Source organism: Pteropus alecto, unplaced genomic scaffold (assembly GCF_000325575.1).
Source record: "Pteropus alecto unplaced genomic scaffold, ASM32557v1 scaffold79, whole genome shotgun sequence".
NCBI classification, from domain to species: domain Eukaryota; kingdom Metazoa; phylum Chordata; class Mammalia; order Chiroptera; family Pteropodidae; genus Pteropus; species Pteropus alecto.
In genome coordinates this window covers 11,585,017-11,604,816 of record NW_006494612.1, presented here as the reverse complement: position 1 = coordinate 11,604,816, position 19,800 = coordinate 11,585,017, and the positions used below count along the sequence as shown (strand labels likewise).

The 19,800-nt window shown below is 32.2% G+C and overlaps 2 protein-coding genes and 2 pseudogenes across 5 annotated transcripts in view; 3 read left to right on the top strand and 1 right to left on the bottom strand.

Moving 5' to 3' along the window:
- CEP85L (centrosomal protein 85 like) overlaps nucleotides 1–19,800 on the top strand; it is a 125,201-nt gene that overhangs the window by 48,027 nt on the left and 57,374 nt on the right. The window lies entirely within an intron of this gene.
- On the bottom strand, nucleotides 647–9,855 carry PLN (phospholamban). The gene is made up of 2 exons (XM_025042415.1): nucleotides 9,692–9,855; nucleotides 647–1,570 (listed from the first exon to the last, which is right to left on the bottom strand). Exon 2 carries the CDS (start codon nucleotides 1,471–1,473, stop codon nucleotides 1,315–1,317), a length of 159 nt encoding a protein of 52 aa, XP_024898183.1. The 5' UTR covers nucleotides 1,474–1,570; nucleotides 9,692–9,855; the 3' UTR covers nucleotides 647–1,314.
- On the top strand, nucleotides 11,751–11,869 carry LOC112474451 (annotated as a pseudogene).
- On the top strand, nucleotides 13,606–13,724 carry LOC112474407 (annotated as a pseudogene).

The window sequence follows — 19,800 nt, the reverse complement described above, 5'->3', positions numbered from 1 at the left end:
ACTTAAATTACCCAATTTTGATGAATAAATTTTCTGTTACTAATTTTTACTTCTGTTTTATGAATTGTTGGAAGATATTTTTAAATGGCAGAGGGGAAATTGAAAATGTATTCTGCAAGAAAATAATTGGAGATTGGCGTTGCTGGGTGTGTAATTTAGTATAGTAGCGTGGCCTACCAAACAGATGTTTACCATCTGGTTGATAGACTAAAGAAAGTAGCTATATCTTGTCATAAACAACAAAGGGACGAAAAATTTATTTCAAAATGTAATCAAAGAATTAGTTAATTTTGGAACAAGAATTCAAAATTTTATTTTTTTTTAATGCTCATCATATTACAGTTTTCTTTTATTCTTTTCCTTGCCTACATGGAGTATGATGGTAGAAGAGAAAACAACCTATAAAATCATTCTAAATTCTTAATATTTCATGATTCCACAGATATAGTATGGCACGTTATATACTCTGACTCAGATAATCAATTACAGTGCTATAAATTAAGGTTAGACTTTATTAGTAATTATGGCTAATCACATTGTCAGCTGTTAAATTAACTGACAGTTCTCATGTATTGATTATAATGTCCTAGAGAGAATAGATTTATGGTTACCTACATGTAGTAGAATTCTATAATTCTTTGAAAAAATTAATTAAGAGAAAATTTTATTTATGTAAGAGTATGGCATACCTTTTTCCTACTTGATTCTTATAAACTTCAAAAAATGCTAAGTATAGAAAAAGAACACAATTTCTATTTTAGAATATAGGTTATGATAGTTACTACAAAGATTTCTGTATGATAATAATAAAGATAACAGATGTGAGGATTCAGTGGGCTATTTCAGGTGATGACAGCTCTTTTGAATGATTATTTTGGTACTTAGCGAAGACCTGAAATATAATTAATGAACACCAAAAAGGCCTTTACAGTACAAGATAAATTATATTCACCCCAAATAGTGAAGCTAGTGCTTAAATATGAAGTGAAATTGTTAGCAGTGTGTTTTCAAAACTAAACCCCTAGTTCAGCCTTAGAAAAGGTTTGGGATAGAAACTTACAAGATTTGTTGTGGAAATCAGCAGTTACATTATGCATACTAATAGTCATTTTAAAGTTAATTTTGATAATAGAGCCCTTTTCATCTTTACAAGATGCAGCTGATGAATACATTTGCTATCAATTTGTTCTGAATCTTGACCTTTTCACAAATAAATTCTTCTACTTAGGAAGTGGTCTCTTTTCCTCTTTTCGTGGGATGACAGATTTTAAGTTGATGGCAATAAGTTGCATCACTGGAGATTGTAGCAGAACTTCAGAGAAGCATCACGATGATGCAGATCAACAAGAGACATATTAAGATGAGACAGAAATTGATAAATAGGTTCTGGAGATTCTGACGTGCTTGTTGAGGCATTTCAATGTTTGAAGCTCTTCTTATAGCAGAGCGAGTGAGGTATTGGACTTTCTCCATGATACAGGAAGGCAAGGAAGTCTGAAGTTTTAAATGATCAAGAGAAAGGTGAAAAGTGGACAGCCAAATGTGAGAGCACCCTCTTCTTTTAGGTAACCTGGAATGTAAAAATTGTAAATGGATTAGGATCATATGTGTAACCTAGTCTCTGAACAGGTAAAACACATTTTGTATTAATTCATCTTCCTCAACATTATTTGTATTTACGACATTAAAATCTCTATAGTCTGTGCATATGTGTGCACACACACACAGGTGTTTCCCTAGCCTGTGTGTCTCTCTCTGAGTGTGTCTTTTTTGGTGAGGGTCACCATGATGTCTCATTTGTCTTGTGTTTGGAGTGTAGTAACTTTAGTCTTTGCCTCCTCCTCTCAAAATGACTAGAAGTGTAGTTTCGGTTAGGGTGCAGTTTGTTTTGGCTGTTCCCTTGGGAGAAAGTCCTTCCACATATTTTCATTAAGACTATTTCTCTGTGAACATAATTGTTGTGAAAGTTAGCATATTAATAGCTCCATAGCAAATCTGGTAAAAAGAAATTCATGTAATATTTCCAGATGTTGATTTTAGTAAGAATAAAATAAATGAGATGTGTTTTACCAGTACTATAGATTCAAATGTTTGTCATTCCTTTATATGATTTTATAGCTTTGTAGAATATGCTATTTTAAGTAACATTTTAATAAGATTTGATATGAGATACTGAAGGCTGTCAGGCTCAGAAGTCATACTTTATCTCACTATCTACCACAGACAGTTTCTATTTACAAATGACCTGTACTTGCACATTGTGGTTTCCATTTGCTTTTTTTCAGAGCTCCTACAGGCTCTTCTGCCTAATTAATTATTTGTGCTAATTAATAAAACAAAGAAAATAAAACTTAAAGCAGTAGATCATTATAGAAAAATTAGATATTGATTAACAATAAACTGTAAATTAAATAATAGCTACTAATGGGATATTTTGTTGTCAATCAGGATACGTCTGTAAATTTTAAAATAAAAATTAAAAATGGAAGAAATGGAATAAAAAAATAACCATAACTAACTACCCAGATAATGTCTGTTAACATTTGTTGATATATCATTGTTAATCAAGATACTACTACGTTACTCCAGCTGCCAGATGTGATTTTCTCCCATCTCAGTACATGAAAACCCAGATTAACCTGTCAGCTCCATTTCTGACAGACCTAGTGATGAAGAGAGCAGAGAGGAAAACTGAAAGAATGGGAATGGTATATCAGGCACGATCAGTGAGAACTTGGCATTCATTTTTACAAGGAAATGTGCTATATGGTGAGTAGGTTCCATAGTTTCAGTACTTCAGCTTGGCCGTTTAATGATTTGAGTTATATACTAGATTGGACTTTCATTTGGCCTCCTTCATAGTGTTGGTCTGTAGTGAAGAGATCCTAACAGCCAACTTATATCAAACTTTATTCTTTTGAAGAGTTGTTCCTCTAGTACATATTCTGTAGCATATATGCATACATAAGTATGTATATATGTCTCTAACACATTCTTCATTATCCAATACAAGTAGCTGTTACTTAATTTATAACACTCTCCATTTAGAAAATGGCAGCTTAAACTTGGTACATATTTAATAACTTTTATTTGGATTCCTCAGATAAAATACTATGGATATGAAGGGGTTTCCTTTTGTTCTTAAAGAAAATGCATCCTTTAAGTTGTTTCCGTTTATATTTGCTTATAGTAGATATATTGAATTTGGATAAAAGTGGGGAAGATTTCCTTTATTTCTTTTGAAGGAAATCTTTCTTTCCTTTATTATATGTTTGATTAGTTGCTTATTATAAGGATATATATAATAGTACAGTTAAGAAAGGAATAAGGATTAGCATTGGCAATTCCTGTTTGAACGTAATTTTTTGTGCAGTTTTAGGTCTAAAAGGTCTGAGTTTAAAAATTATTTTGAGACAAAATATGGAAAAGAAGGAAGCTGGCCAGCTGTTCATCAGGAAGCATTATATATACAAGAGTCATTCCTTATTCTGACACTGATGAGTGGTGCCTCACTCACATGAAACATGTAACTTTTCCATAAATACTTCATTCCTTTTTCTGATTTTGTCTTTTGCACATGCTGTTCTGGCTCTGCCTGGAATGTTGCCCCTCCCCGCTCCACTCTAACAGCCGCCCCACCCGCCCTTGATTCTTTGCCGGGCAAACTTCAGTTGATCCTTAAGGCCCAGTTTAAATATCACTTCCTAATGAAACCTTCCATTACTCTTTAAGGTAGTATTGATTATCACCTCTGCTGGCTTTCAGTAGTTAGTGTTACCAATATCAAGCTAGCTATCAGGCTGTATTGTAATTTTGATCTACATATTTATGTTCCCAGCTAGGCTTCTACTTCATGAGTAAGAGGAACCACATGTTCATTTTGTATTCTGGTACTTAGTGCATAATTGATACTATTTGAATAAATCAATGGAGTAGAAGAGGCGATTTTTTATGATTTACTTTAATATTGCTAGGAAATTGATAATGATCAAAAATAGTGCTGTGATTAACAGATTAACCACTTAGAGTAACGGAATGGTGGTTGAACACATAATCTCCAGTATTCTCAAGTCTTCCTATTACAGGTGAGGAAAATGAGGCTTAGAGGATTTGCATTAGAGGATTGCAATTTAGATAAGCTATTGTTAATGATTAACAACTTTAACCTGAACTAGACATTGTCCAAATGAGTATTTGGTGTTTGTGAAATACAAAGCAGTATGCCCTAAAGAGAAGAGCTCTTTACTGATTAAAGTGTAATGAATATATTTTAAAGATGACTCATAATATTTCAACAGCCAGCTTTTTGAAAAAGGAGAGTTTTGTTCCTGGAAACAAATTGAATATAAAGGAGAACCAAAGATAGTGTCTTGTTTGCTGTCAGATTTAGAAAAGTTATAATTCTAAAGTAATTTGTAGGCACTTTATAATCTTAGGCTAAAACCCAAACTAGAACTGCTTTACATGCTGAAATGTTAGCCATATGCATTCAGTTCATTGGGCCCAGTTTATTAATAAATCATAAATCATCCCTACAAGAAAGGTGAGGCTTCCTATAATATGTTGAGAATTGAAAAGCTGTGTGTGGGAACAGCACAGTCCTGTCTTTGGAGTTGTCTTTGACCTTTACTACATCATACATAATTAATGGCATGGTTGTCAGGTGTTTATCATTCTTTTCTCCTCACTCACAACCATTCTATGAGTTTAGAACCCCTCTTGTCTTTTTTCCCTCCTCTTAGAGCCAAGCTGTTAATAGAATAATATTTGATAGAGACCCTAGAAAAATAGTTTCACTTTATTTTCATTTTATCTGATTTTTTTAAAGCATTCTTTTAGGATAATCAGAAATAGATGGTGTTGGGATGTTCTGGATATGCCTCTAGCTTAAACAGCCGTGGAGATGAAATTGGAGCGCCCCCCCCCCACACACACACACAATTTAGAGGATCACAGTATGTGTAAATTAAGTGTTTGGGACAAGAGGAGTGAGGACATTTTAAAAATTAATTCATCACCCAGGCCCTACAATTAGAATACTGAAAACATGAAAGATACTTTCATAGGAGTTTGGGTGTAGAAATGCCAGATCCCTATTTCTTGAGTTGTATTTCAGAGGCATGGAAGTACCCACAGAGTATCTTGTATGTCTGTGGGATCTATGATTACTGGAATTTTTGGAGGGATGGGAGAAATAACCAACTCTTTACTATTTTTTGTAGGATATTTAAGGCCTTTGGTTGTTTACATTTCCTGTGTTGCTCCCAAATACAGTAAATACGATAAAGTTCAAGATAATATTGTTTTTTGAAGTGGAAGAAGAGAGACAAACCACAGGCAGCTCTTATCCTTCAACAAATATCATGTGCCATATTAGGCAACATTTTGAGCGAAAGGTATTATATCAGCTTCTGCAGGAGTCTTCACTTTGTCTCTGTAATAGGAAATAGTGAGTCCTATTGCCTAACATAATAGCAGATGCATTCTTGTGCAATAGGAACCTCAGTGGACTTTTGAAAACTTTTGGTGGTCTGCTTTATGACTTGCTAGATGGTTGATACCATAATGATGATGTGTATGCTGAGCAGTCATTCCCTTTAATTTAAGCACTTTTAATGCTTTGCAGAACTTCCTGAACTTAGCTTTTTGGGGTATTCCTCTATTTAAATTATAAATTCCTGAGGTTTCTTATCTATATTTATGGAATTCAGAATTTTGCTTCCCTTTTATTTTTATCTATTTTAGTAAATGTCGTATTTTGCTAGTAAATTTTATACACATCCAAGATTGCAGTCTGACACTTTTTAGAATTTTTTTTTCTATTTAATTGGTTCACAAGATTAGAATTCTCTATAGATTTGAGTTTACAGGATTTGTCTGTATTAGGATTATTTGGGGATTTTCCCCCCTACTAATCAGTGTCTGTCATTTTTGCAGGTAATCCAGAAGAGATTGTGTATGTATTTTTTTTTTTTTTTTTTTTACTTATTGAGTTAAATGAGGATAGTTCATCATCAGAATTATCATCAATCTCTTAGCATCTAAAAGTTATTTTGGTAGTCATTTTTCTTTTGAGATTGCCTAATGTTAAACTTGGAAGTTCTGATTGAAGTCATTTTGTGACAGCAGCATTCCAGAGCTTGTTGGCCCATACTGGCTATTTGAAAGAATCTTCAAGCTGCTTCAGCCCGGTTATGAAAATAACTGTGTAAACATAAAAATCAATATATTCTCAACCCCTTAATTGACCCCATAATGAAATGTTTCCATTGCTTTAAAGCTATGCCTTGAGAAAACTTTCTTAAACGATAGCATATAGAGATTTTGTCTTTGAAATTGGCACATTGCTGTTGTGATGGCACACTGGCCTGTCTTCATTATGTTTATTATGTTAAAATTAATTTATTCGAAATTAAAATATTCTTTTTAACCTTGTAGTAGTTGAGGCTTTGGATGGCTTCAGATTCCTCTTTTGGGAAGGCTCATGTGAGGAGAACTTTTAAGGAAAAATGATTGCCAGTTAAATATACCGCCAGGAATATGAGTGGATTGGTTTTGTTTTGCATTGTTTTATTTTTGAAAGAACTGAAGGTGGAGTACATTTTAAAAAGCACTAGAGGTCCTCAGTTGACTACAAGTATACTGGGGTGGAAATGTATACTCAGGCCTCATTTTCATGTGTTTATTTGATATTAAATGCTTCAGAATTATGTAGGGTAAGATCATTGATGTATTATTTCTGGAAATGTTTAAAGAGACTACTGAGTTAGGTCCGTGTAATTTAGAAGGATTGTTTCTTGGATTTCTAACCTTTATGTTTACTACTTTGCTGTTTTGATCAGTTAATTCACAGTTTAGATGAAGATTAGTGATTTCTATAGCATAAATAGCAAGATAAGATTCCTCTGTTTAAGAACCTCAAAACATACGGGGTTGAATGTTTTAAATAGTATACTGTGAGGATGTCAGAAAGGAAACTGAGGAAACTGAAAGATTTAATACAGAACTGGAATAAAGTATGAAAGTGGTTTTGTGAACAGTTTTGAGAAGTTAACCTGAACTTTAGGTTATCAAGGCTAAATAGATTAAAGGCATGAGTATTTTAGCAATAAAACAATAAAAAGCTAATTTGATCGATCATTCATGTTGTTTTTTAAAGTCTGTGTAATTATTTGAATTTTACCACCAGGGTATAATACTTAATAACTAAGGTCATGTATAACCTCCTTACATCCCTGGCTTTGAAAATGATCACGTTATATAGGGTATTGAGGACATAATGCTTTAAGATTAAATTAAGTAAAATGGAATAGTTTTAAATAAAAAAAAGTTCACATCCTCTAACTTTGCCTTTTAGAGTACCATTAACAGTATTTGAGGACTTTTAATTTATTTTGCTTTGCCAATGTCATGTTTTATTTTTAAGCCATGTTGATCCGTGGATGGGATGTGCATGTGGTTTGCAGTCAGAAAATCTTGGCTCCTGCCAAGTCTTCCCCATTTCCTAGCTCTGTGACCTTGAGCAATTTACCCTTTTCACATTTGTTTCCTAAATTATAAAATAGAGCTGCAGTGTCAAACATACAGGGAGCTAGGAAGATCAAATGAAATATTTTAATACACCAGTGCTTTTAGGAAATCATTCAAGAATAAAGAAGGATGTTTCAGTTTTTATTTATAGGATTGGTAATCTAATCTTTACATTTAATTTTTACTTGAAATCTTAATATATTACTTAATTTATTACTTGTAATACATTACATAGTACATTTAATAAATTATAAATTTTATGCTTTATTTGAACTATTTTATCTATACACATATTCTCCTAATTAGTGAGATTAAGAAACAATATGTATAAATAGGTAACCAAATACAGTTTTTTCCTTGAATATTATTTTCCTTTATGTCCACTGAAATACTATTAAAATAATTTTTGATATTTGAGTTTCAGGAAATGATAGTGATATAACTCCTTAATAAAGCAAAGTACTCTAGCTCTTTCATTTGTTTTTAAAACTTAATTTTTCATTATTTAAACATCTTTCACATTTCTTCCATTTTATTTCATCTGACACTTTTTTAAGCACTTAATTTTAAGCCATATGTCTTTAAACAAAGATAATACTTAAATTTCACTTTATGATAGAGACAAACTAGTTGGGACATAATGTCTGGCACTAGGGCATAATATTTGAAATTTGAACAAAAGTCATTATAACTGTCATTTATATCAATTTGCGCACACTAAGGATATCTCTAATAGCAGAATATCTGCTCTTTGTAAGTATCACCTTTTTGGAGCAATACGTGATATGGTGACATTTTGTTACTACAAAAACAAACACCTCATTTGAAATGTGAGAATGTAATTTGATAGGTGTTTGAATAAATATGCATATAAAGCACCTTCACTAAATGATTTCTGTATAACATCAAAGGAAAAACATTTTACGAATAGAAAAATATTGAGAGGCAGTTAGGGTGCCTCAGAGGTAGACAAAAATCAGATATGTTTTTGCATGCCTTAAGGAAAGCTGCTTATGGAATTAGTTCTTATTTGTAAGAAGCAGTAGAGTTAACTTTTGTCATAAGAATTTAGAATTCTAGAGCTAAATTTTATTTTGACATATATATGAAAATAAAAATAATGAAATAAAATCAATGTACTATTCTTTATACCATGATTGAGATTTAAGAATGAAGACACACTTTGTATATTAAAGAGGATTATAACATCAAGAATAGAATAGAATTTAAACAAATTATAAAATTTACTGTGGCATCTTTATTCCTAAGCATTTCTTTCTTTTTCTTTTTTCCCCTTCTAAATACAAGAGAGGAAACTGAGGATTATAACTTGTTAAAAGTATAAGAGGTAGAATAAACACTCGTTTTATCAAATAACTCAAATGAGATATTTAGGAATGTTTGTGTTGTTAAAATAACATCTATTTTTAAAGTGCTGCATTACTATTCTATAACTTTAGAATTTTACATGTGTTTTTGACAGGTGTTTTTAAATTTCAAAACATTGATATAGTACTGAATTTAATACAAGTAATTTATTAAAAACTCAGATTTTTTTAAAGCAGTGTTTGTTAAAGTTGATTGGACTTTATAGAGAGGAAAAAAGTCTTCAAAAGCGTTTAAAATGGTTTTATTCAACTCTACTTTGTTAATATTCCCTGTAAGGAACCATGATGATAATATTGGAATAGTCATGCCAGTGATGTGCATGTCAGACAGTCACAGCTGCTCGTAGTATTCTAGATGTAAGTAGCCCACTCGTGCCCTGTTTCTCAGTAGAGTAATAAATAATAAAATGAAGCCGTTGTTTTTGCATGGAGAAATCAAATTACCACTACCACCAAATATGGTGACATAATTGAAAGATATTTTAATTGGCAGAAATTCAGTTTTGAAAATAAAAGTGAAATAAAAGTGAAAGTTAAATTAAAATGACAAACAATATTGAGGATCAAGGCAACCTATATTACTTCAAAGTTAAGTCTTAGTCACCGAGTGGATAAGCATTTTTTTAGAAATTAAGCTTTTTGTCCTGTGAGCCATTTTATTATCTACTTTTGAACTGAAATTTACAATATATAATTAATTCTTTTTTTAAAGTTCAATATGTTTGAATTACAGAAAGTAAGACTTACCAAAATCAGTGAAATCTATTTCTTACCTTGGCTGTTGTGATGATCACAAGATATAGAGTATTGTGAGTAGTATGGAGTCTTATCCACGTTTAGCTAGAAAGTTTTCTGTTAACAGATTTATGAGAACAATTGAAGCCTGTGGAGGAGAAAAAGTAAAGTGTTCTAGGGAGGTCTTATGATGTCACATAGGAGTTCTGAAGTTGTGATTGGTTAGCCTCATAGTCTTATCACACTCAAACATTTTAGAATGTCATTTATCTTTAGGTTTGGAAAGGTCATTAACCCTTTGTGTCTCATATTTGTTTTTAATTTTAAAAAGTATATGAGAGGGAAATGAAAAAAAAAGTGGTAGAAAGCTTTTTGAAAGCATCTTTGGGCTTAGAAATGATTGCATGCTGATGGTGATAATGCTGAAGTAAAATAGTTATAGTAATAGGAATTTTAATAGAGTGAGAGTAATAATACTGGCTTAGGCCAAACAACTCTTGTTGAGTTGCTGTTGCTGCTGTTGCTTTAATATTGCAGCTTCATAATGTTAGCTTCTAGCAAAACAAGAATTAAACATTTTCACAAAATCAAATTTTATACTTTTTTCTGTTTTATTTTGCTCTCTTTCCTCATACCTTTGTATGTATGGGGAGGGGGGTATGTGTGAGAAAGCCAGGCTAATAACTGATTTTGGTTTTAAAAAATTAGCTTAAAAAATTATCAAGTAAGAACTAATAAATAAATTTAATATATTTGTGTTTTCTTCAATTAGGGCTTTAATATATGTTTATAAACAGTAATTCTCATATTTAAACTGACATACATAACCCCAAGAAAAGTCGTAATATATAAGTTTAAGTATTTAGGATTTTATAACAGCTTCATTAAATTACCATAAAATCTTACTAAAATTTTAATAAGCTGACACAATATCAAAAGTAACTTTGTAGCAAAAGAGAAAGTCACAAATTCCTAATCAGTAGCATCTTAATGATACTTATTGACAAAAGGTGAGCATGTGTTATTTTGTGTAGTATTTATAAAAGGAAGGGCCTCATTTAATGCAGCAGTTGTATTCTTGGAAATTGCCATATAAGTAAAATGGGATGATAATTTGAACTTCCTAGAACAGTTCATCATACAGTAGAAGTAGGAAAATAATTCTTTTGAAAAGCCAGGCATCATTTTCCTGTTTTATTCTAATTTTTGTTTATGTTTTAGATTTACTTAAATCACCATACTTGCAAAGTCTAATTTTTAAATCTCTTCAATAATTCTGGAAGAACTGTTTGTTAATATTTAATTTTCTTATAGCAGATGAACGTGGCCTGCTTCACTTTCTTATGGGTAACTAAAATGTGTTGTAGTAGCTGCTTATGTGTCCTTAAATGGAAATGATTTTGGCTTCTTCCAAAGAAAGATAAAAATTATTCTCTAGAGCAAGGTTCTCATTATTTAAAGAATCACCTAAAACTAACAAAAAAAATATTAGCAAAGACCCTCTGTGAACATTGCTAAAGGAGAATCTACTAAAAAGTAAAACTCAAAATTAAAAATATTGTATGAATACTGTTTGACACTTGCTCAGTGCTCTGCAAGCATTTTTTTCTTTCAGTCCTTACATAATAAATATCTCTTATTATTGTCCTCAATTGCCAGTGATTGAAATACAAAATTTAGTCTTGAAATACAAACAAAAAGTGGTTTGTCGAAGATGACAGACACGTGCTAAGAGAGATGGAGGATTCACATCCAGATCTGTTTAGTTGTAATTTACTGATCGAATGGCATGTTGTGTGGGGGAAAAAAAAATCATAATTTGGATATAGATTTCATGGAGTAGTATACATCAACTAAGACATTTTGAAGTAGATGAATTATTGAAAACTTTTTATTTTTAGAAAGTCTGCTTTAAGTTGGTCAATTATACATTCATTTGAAAATGAAGCTTAGGAGATAGGTCATTGTATCAGCACATCTAGTTTTAAGAGAATAGAATCAGTAATAGTTGGATAAACTAAGAAACTGCCATAGACTGAATAAAATATGGCATATATATCTCACGTGTTGCTATATTTACTTTAAAAGCCTACGTAAGTCTACTGCCATGCCACCCTGAACAAGCCCGATCCCGTCTGATCTCGGAAGCTAAGCAGAGTCAGGCCTGGTTAGTACTTGGATGGGAGACCACCTAGGAAGACCAAGTGCTGTAGGTGTAAAAAATAAAAAATAAGGGCTTGTAAGCTGACAAGGTCCTTGCAATCTGTGAGGTCAACCAAGGGTTTCCTCGCCTAAAAAAAAAAGCCTACATAGGTGTATGTGCACACACATACACATGCATCTTAGAAGGATACTAACAAACTAGGTGTATCAGAGTTGGTAAATGGAAAGAAAAATTTACTTTTCAGATTTATATAAGGGTGGGGAGCTTTAGTGTTTACCTTTTGCCTTTTGGTTAGCTGCTGATTATTATTATTCCAAATAGAGCTCTAGAACGTGTGTTGTATTTTAGTTTTAGCCTGATTCATCCTAAACAGAAAGTTGTTTAATAGGAACATTGGTGAGCTACAGTATAATTAAAAATTCCACAACTAGGGGCCGGAAATTGTTTTTAGAGGTGCATTGTCAGAATCTTCATTTTGAGTCAGACTACATAATTTGAATCCATTTTTGGTCACATGGCCATGTACAGCTTGGATAAGCTGCCTTGTCTGTGGAGGGTTTAATGAGATGAAGTATGTGTAGTGACTGTCAGAGATCCTGCAACACAGTGTCCATTTAGCGTTAGTAGTTATTTTCTCTTTTCCTTTGTTTCTTAACCTGCAGTGCATGGGTAGTGTTCAATGGTCTTGAACTTGGATAGCAAAAAAATTACATCTTTATTTTTACTGAACTCTTAGAGATTTAACATTTCTGCAGTTTTGGCAATAGACTACAAACTACAGAAGTGTTAGTACATTTAATTGTCACTAAAGCAATCTCAGATAATTTCATATATTGTAGTTGTTGCAGATAGCTTGAAGTACTATTTATATGTATCACTACTTTGAAATTACCATAAATAGACCTGCCTTTAACACATTATTCTTTAATGTGTTAAAGAAGCACAAATATTATATCACGAATTTGTTTTTTAAAATAATTATTTCAATGTAATTCATTTTCTAGTTCTGTGCATCTTATTTTTTTTAAGTTTTATTTTAAATTTAAGTTTTAAATTTACAGAATTATTGCAAATATAGTACAGAGAGTTCCTGTATACCCCATACCTAGTTTCCCCTGTTGTTAACATATCCTACATTAGTATGGTACAGTTTTCACAACAGTTGCACAGATGTTGATAGATTATTTTAACTCAAACCCATACTTTATTCAGATTTCCTCAGTTTTCCCTAGACCTTATTCTTTTCTAGGATTCTGTCTAGGATACCAGATTACATTTAGTAGTCATGTCTCTTTTAGTCCCCTTCATTGTGACAATTTCTCAAACTTTCCTATTTTTTATACTCCAACCATTTTTAAAGAGTGCTGGTCAGCTATTTTGTGTTCTCCAGTTGGGATTTTTCTGATATTTTTCTCATGGTTAGAGTGGTTAATGTGTTTTTGAGAGGAAGCCCAGGGAAGTGAAGTGCCATTTCATCCCATAACAGATGCATTTACTGTCATACTGTCAGTATGGCATCACTGTTGTTAAACTCGATTGGCTGAAGTGTAACGTCTATCAGTTTTCTCCATCGTAAAGTTACTCTTCTCTCCTTCCTACTGGACTTTTCAGAAGAAAGTCACTATGCACAGCCCACACTTGTGTTTCACTACCTTAATATTGGAATGTCTATAAAAATTATTTGGAATCCTATGTATTTTCTGTATATAAAAACATTCTGAGAACAGATCAGTGCGCTTTAGCAATCTGCCAGAAAAGTTCATGGCAGAAAAAGGTAAGAATTCCTAAGTCTACGGCCATGCCACCCTAAACAAGCCCGATCCCATCTGATCTCGGCAGCTAAGCAGGGTTGGGCCTGATTAGTACTTGGATGGGAGACCACCTAGGAAGACCAGGTGCTATAAAAAATAAAAAATAAGGGATTGTAAGCTGACAAGGTCAACCAAGGTTGCCTTGCCTAAAAAAATAAATAAATAAAAAATAAAAAAATAAAAAGTTCCTGTGTTCAAGGATGTTTCTGTGGTTGCACAGGGTGGCTCTTTTTTTTGAAAGAGGAGGACTGAGTTCTCAAACAGACTAAAATCCAGACTTCTTAGTTTGCTTTTTTAGGCCCTGTCTTTCTAGCTTCATCTCTTATCACATTCTTTTGTATTCTGTACTCTGGCCCTGTACAGCTGCCAGTGACTCTCTGAACAGACTATTGTTCTATTTTAAGCCTCTCTACTTTTTTTGGGAATGTCCTTACCAACCTTTATGCCCATCAAAGTGCTGTTTCAAGTTTACATCTGCTGTGTAGCTCTCCCTGCCTTATGTCAAACAATTTTGCATTACCTGTATTATCATTTGTTTCTTTTTATTGTATTTATTGGTGTACATGCCTAGACTAGACTGCAGGCTCCTTGAGAGCTGATCCAGTAACTCATATTTATAGCGCTATTTATTCTTTATAGTATTGTTTCCTAGTATGGAACCTGACTCATAGTAATTCTTAAGTACTGATTGAATACTGATTAGATGACAGAATAAAGGGGGAACTAGGAAAGATTGTAAGGTTGGTAGCAAATGAGTGATTCTGCAGAAGTAAGTGGTGGGATAATGATAACATCCTTCTTAATTTTAAGATTGTTGGGGAAAAGGAGAATGCAAATGATTGGGAGATTAGGGATAAAAGTAGAGTAACTGAGAACATAACTTTTTTTCTCATCATTCAAAAATATTTTAAATAAGTTTGGAGGATAAGAGTGAAGGAATGCCAAATCATAAGCGCACACTCCCTAAACTAAGCCTTTTAAAAGCTTAAAAATAAATTTTTTCCTTTCCTCATTGGATTTGTAATGAACCATAGTACTTATATACTCTTAACATTGCATGACTTGCATTCATTTATATAGTTACTTATATTATATTTTATATTAATAGTAGTTTTTTAAATTTTCAGTAATAAGCACCTCTAGGGCTATCACCTAAAATGAAAGCCAGGATGTTAATAATAACATATCTAACCACATGTTCTTGCCTTGTTTCTCCTATGCTCCCCACCTAAGCAAATGATTATTCTGCATCCTGGGTTCATTTCTTTCCATTGGTTTTTATATAGTTTTGTGGCTCTTAAAAAGATATATTACTTAAACGTATTTTTTATTTTATTTAACTTTATGTAAAGAAAATCTTGATGCATGTAACCTTTTAAACTTCAATTTGTAGTTGTGTGTCAGAGGCAAAAGAAGCTTCAAGGTAGACTAGTTTTTATGGAAACTTTTAACAAAAAGTTAATTTAAGCAGTAATGAAATTAAAACATTTTAATACTTAGACAAATATATAATGCAGTAAAATGCAAGCTTTGAATAAATTTTTTGATATACGCTATACATCAAAGATAGGAGCTTTTAAAATTAGACCCTCTAGATACTTAGGAGGAAGAGTTTACCTAACCCTTGAGGACATTGTACTATTAAAAGTTTGAGAATTACTGCCTTAAATTTTAAAGCTACCTAAGGAAGGATTAATCAAAACAAACAAAAAAACTGAGCAAAAATGAGAATGAGAATGTAGTCTAAGACTGAAAGGATGGAGACATACCTAAAGGTAATAGAGAAGAGAGAATAGGAGTTATTTGTCATGTGTGTGGGGAGAGGAGACCTGAAGTGACCCATAAAATATTAAAGTAACCTATAAGACTTAAGGTCACTTTTAGAGTTGACATGCCAGATATTTGAAGGCCTAAATATTTTTTCTTTTCATAAATGTCTGAACTCTGGACAGACTTTCCTTATTAAAAATTCCAATTAGCAATGGGAAAGACTTTGGCCTGAGAAGAGTCCAGTTAGTTTGAGAGAAGGGCTCATATAGTTTTTTATGATATTTGGAAAATTTACAGAACACTCTCTGAATGATAGAAATGTCCTCTGTGGCTTCAAATAACTGTCTATCACTAGAGACACACGAAATATGCAAATGAAACATTTAACATTTGGAAGTTAACCACTAGTGCAAGATAACACCAGGAAGCGAGGAAATTCAGGATTGAGAGTCAAATTAGCACATAGGAAGAAGCAATATGATTTCTTAGAGAACTGCATATTTTATACAAAAGAAGCTGACAAAACTAAAGCCAAAGTAAAATGGAATATCACACATACACCATCACTACCACCACAAAAACGTAACAACAACAACAACCTTCAGGTCTCCAGATGATACTTGCTTGAAAATCCTGTAGATCATGATGCTATTCCACTGTTAGAAAGATTTCAATTCATTTCAATGATTTGTAGTTTTCCCCCACACATTAAGTTCATTTTCTTTGTGCTTGGCACTCTAGCCCCTGAGCCTCTTGCATTCTCAGTCTTTGTGGTGGCATCATTTATTTTGTCATCCAAAATGGAAACTTGAGACTCTTCTTGTTTCTGTCTTAGGCCAGACTCCCCATTCACTAAGAAATCAAGTACATACAGATTACCAAATATAAATGTGTTCTTATAGCCTCATCAGCTCTCCTCTGAACTTTTATAGAGCCTTTCTACCTTCTGTCTTGACCCTCCCCTATTCAGTCTTTACCCTGATAGCCAGTTGCTTCCTCAAGTGCAAATTTGTTACTCACATACTGAGAACTTTTCTTTATATCAACATCTCCTTCAAGGTTAGAAACCCAAACTTTTATGATATCTTGATCTGACATTGTTATCTATTCCCACCATAATTGATTTGACAACTCTGCCATTGTATATGTTATTTCTTCTATCTGGAGTCTATTTCTTACTATCTTTTTCCTCTGAAATGCCCTGATTGTTCAAAAAAAACCTGGTTTACTGGGTGCCAGACACCCTACTAAAAAAACAGTATTGTCCTTGTCTTTATGTATCTTACATTTTTAAAAGCTTAAAAAAGAAACGAGTGCTATATGTTCATTGAATAATTTTTACTTATTAATATTTTGGGCATTTTCAATGTGATTATATATTAAAATACAATAAATTAAAAATTTTAGCATATAAATATGCCATAATTTATCAAATTAGTCTCTTAATGGATATTAGGTGATTTATAATTTTTGCCATTATAAACCATAAAAAATAGCACTGATGAATATCTGTGTAAATAAATATCTCTCTTTGTCTTTGCTAGTCTCTTGGCTCTGGAAACTTGTTATAACTCAATGTTAGTTTATTCAAGGATGATCAAGCTCTTAAATAAATTTGATTTGTATTTGAATTTCAATTTAGTAATTTTCAAAAGTTTGGTAATAATTTTCAAAAGTTTTTTATATTGATAAATGTCTTTGAGAAAATGATCTAAAAATAGTTTTTCATGGTGAAGATTAGACGGAAACTAGTAAACATCCAGAGTGATGTGACTGGATCACCCTAGCAACTGAAGGAGTCACACTTGTGGTTTAGATCTGAACTGTGCTCCTGCAGAAAAGATGGGGGAGATTACCTTAATTTAGGTCTGAGCTTTTAATATAAAGACTTTGATAATATTTATCAGTATTTAAGATAAGTCCTTGATTGCCTCAGGTGAGACCCTCTAAAACTTAATAGCTTTGTCCTTCATTTACACACTTAGCCTTCTTTATACTTTATAGAACAAAAGTGTACCTACTCCTGATTTTTCAGCATAGACACATTCTTGAAGAGGTTATGTAAAATAGATTTTGATATGTGGAATTCACGTTTACCTTATCAAGCAAGAGATGTATCATGTCTTAGTGGAAAAGATTAATAAGCTTAACTTCTTAATGTGTAAACATTGTAACCTTTTATCAGCAGTTTAATGTATCGAGAGTTGTACATAGTTTTGATATATCTCTGTGAATCTGTACTTTCTCCTTAACTCATCTTCAGATTAAAAACTTATAAAGCATAGCAGAAGTACATGAACATATCATCATCTGCTGTTTTCATTTGCCCTTGAGTTGGTCAAAGGTGGGTGGTGAGTGGGTTCTAGGGCCAGCTCTAGCCATTAGGAGGATCAGGAGGATACTTTTAAAAGTTGTTTATTAGGCTTCTCTGTTAATGTATTTATTTTTGTAGCTTTATTGTTTAGTTGGGCTATGGATATCTGAAGAGTTAATTCTTGACTCCAGCATTAATATATTGATTTTTAAAAATAAAACTTGAAAATAAAATATCTAAAAATTCAATATTTGGATAATTATGAATCTGTGTAATGAAAGTTAGAGAATCGGAAAGTGCTGGAGACTTCACACCTCTAAATTAGGACACAGGATGGCCACCCATGACTGTCTTCCAAATTTATCTATAAAACACAAACTAAAATTAGTTATGTAGATTACTCAGAGATTCTCTGGGTCTGAAAGAAATGAAGCTAGATCTTCAGGGCTAGAAAGCATGATTTTTATTCAGATGTAAGTTCGTGGACTGTTCTTGGTAGCTAAGTTTTATTCCGTTTGTTTTATAAGTAAAATTCATGATTAACTTTAAATTTGAAGACTTAAGCTTTTTTTGTTTAATCTTCTAATTGATTTGCTCCACAATCTTGGATATACCATTTCCTCCCTTCACTTTTGCATTATGACTATAATGAGATCATATTTAATGCATGGATCATTCCTTTGTTGGCATTTTAAAAAATATATGGTAATACTACCCAGATTGGATGTAAATCAGACTGATTTTTGAGAGGAAAAATGTTCCTCAAAACAAAAAAATTAAAATTAATAGCAAATAGTTGTTTAGCATGGTAGAAATCAATAATACTTTGAGGGTTCTTTTTATTTTCCTGCACATGCATTTTTAAGATATAAAATATAGGTATATATTCCTCTTATTAGTTTCTTTTTCTTTTTTTTTCCTGGGGTCTTTTACCCTTGAAGTAATTTGATATATTTGTGTTGTTATTTCAGTAAAGCATATTAGGATGGCAAGGTTAGCATTATAGAGTTAGTAATAAAGACAAATGGAAGAAAGTGATATTAAAAATTCAGTTCTTCTATGATATAAATTTCAAGATTCAAGAGATAGACTTCAGTTTATAATAGGTCATTCTGAGAAAGATTACAGATAGAATGTGTTTATGTGATTTTTTATTTTGTTAATTACATGGGCTTAGTTAAGATAGGGATTTTTTAAATTAAATGTATGTTTTTTTAAAAAATAATAACATATGCATGATACAGATTTTAAGTGCAATTCTCTTTAGTTATCATATAATCTATGCTTTTCCTTCTCTTATTGAATAAAAGGTCTTTAAATTTAGGTTTTTTTCATTTTCATTATTGAGCTTTGTGAATTTATTTTTGGGTGAAGCATCATGTTCTTTTACCAAAAAGCACTTATAGAATATCTCTGCAGATAGGCTATTCCAGGAAACCAGAGAAAGATTTGCTGTGTTAACTGACATGTTGTGAGTGATGAATGAGCTAAGGAACAAAGGCAAGTGAAGGAGAGATAATAAACTTGAAGAATTGCAGAGGTTGTATTCCAGTTAAGTGTGGTAGCAGTAGGTTATCTAAATTTAACAGTATTTGTCTAAGAGGAGGCCAAAGAATTTTGAGCTATTTTCAGCTGCAAATAGTAAGCTTATTTTAGAGGTGTGTTTGACCATTAAGTGACATACTTTGGCAACTTTTCATATCATCTGGGTCTCATCTAAGTAGCGTGTATTTGGGCTTGTTGTAGATGCCCACTGTCCCTATTCAAATATGAGAATGGAATTTTCTATTTACAATAACAAGTCCCTGTATATATGTTATGAGTCTATAAATTTGGATGGTTGGAGTCTAGATACAGAAGAATTACGATTCTTCGTGCCTAGTAAACTACTGTTTTCTTCTCTAAACCATATTGCAACAATGTATTATATGCATTTTTAGGTAAAACATCTTAATGAAGAAATTCCCTCTGTACTTGAGTTTGGTAACCACAAATACATATGAAAACCACAAATAATTGTAAAAAGTGTCCTTGTTTCGCCTGTACAGATTTGAAAATGTTCGTTACTTTGATGATATTCTTTCTTTC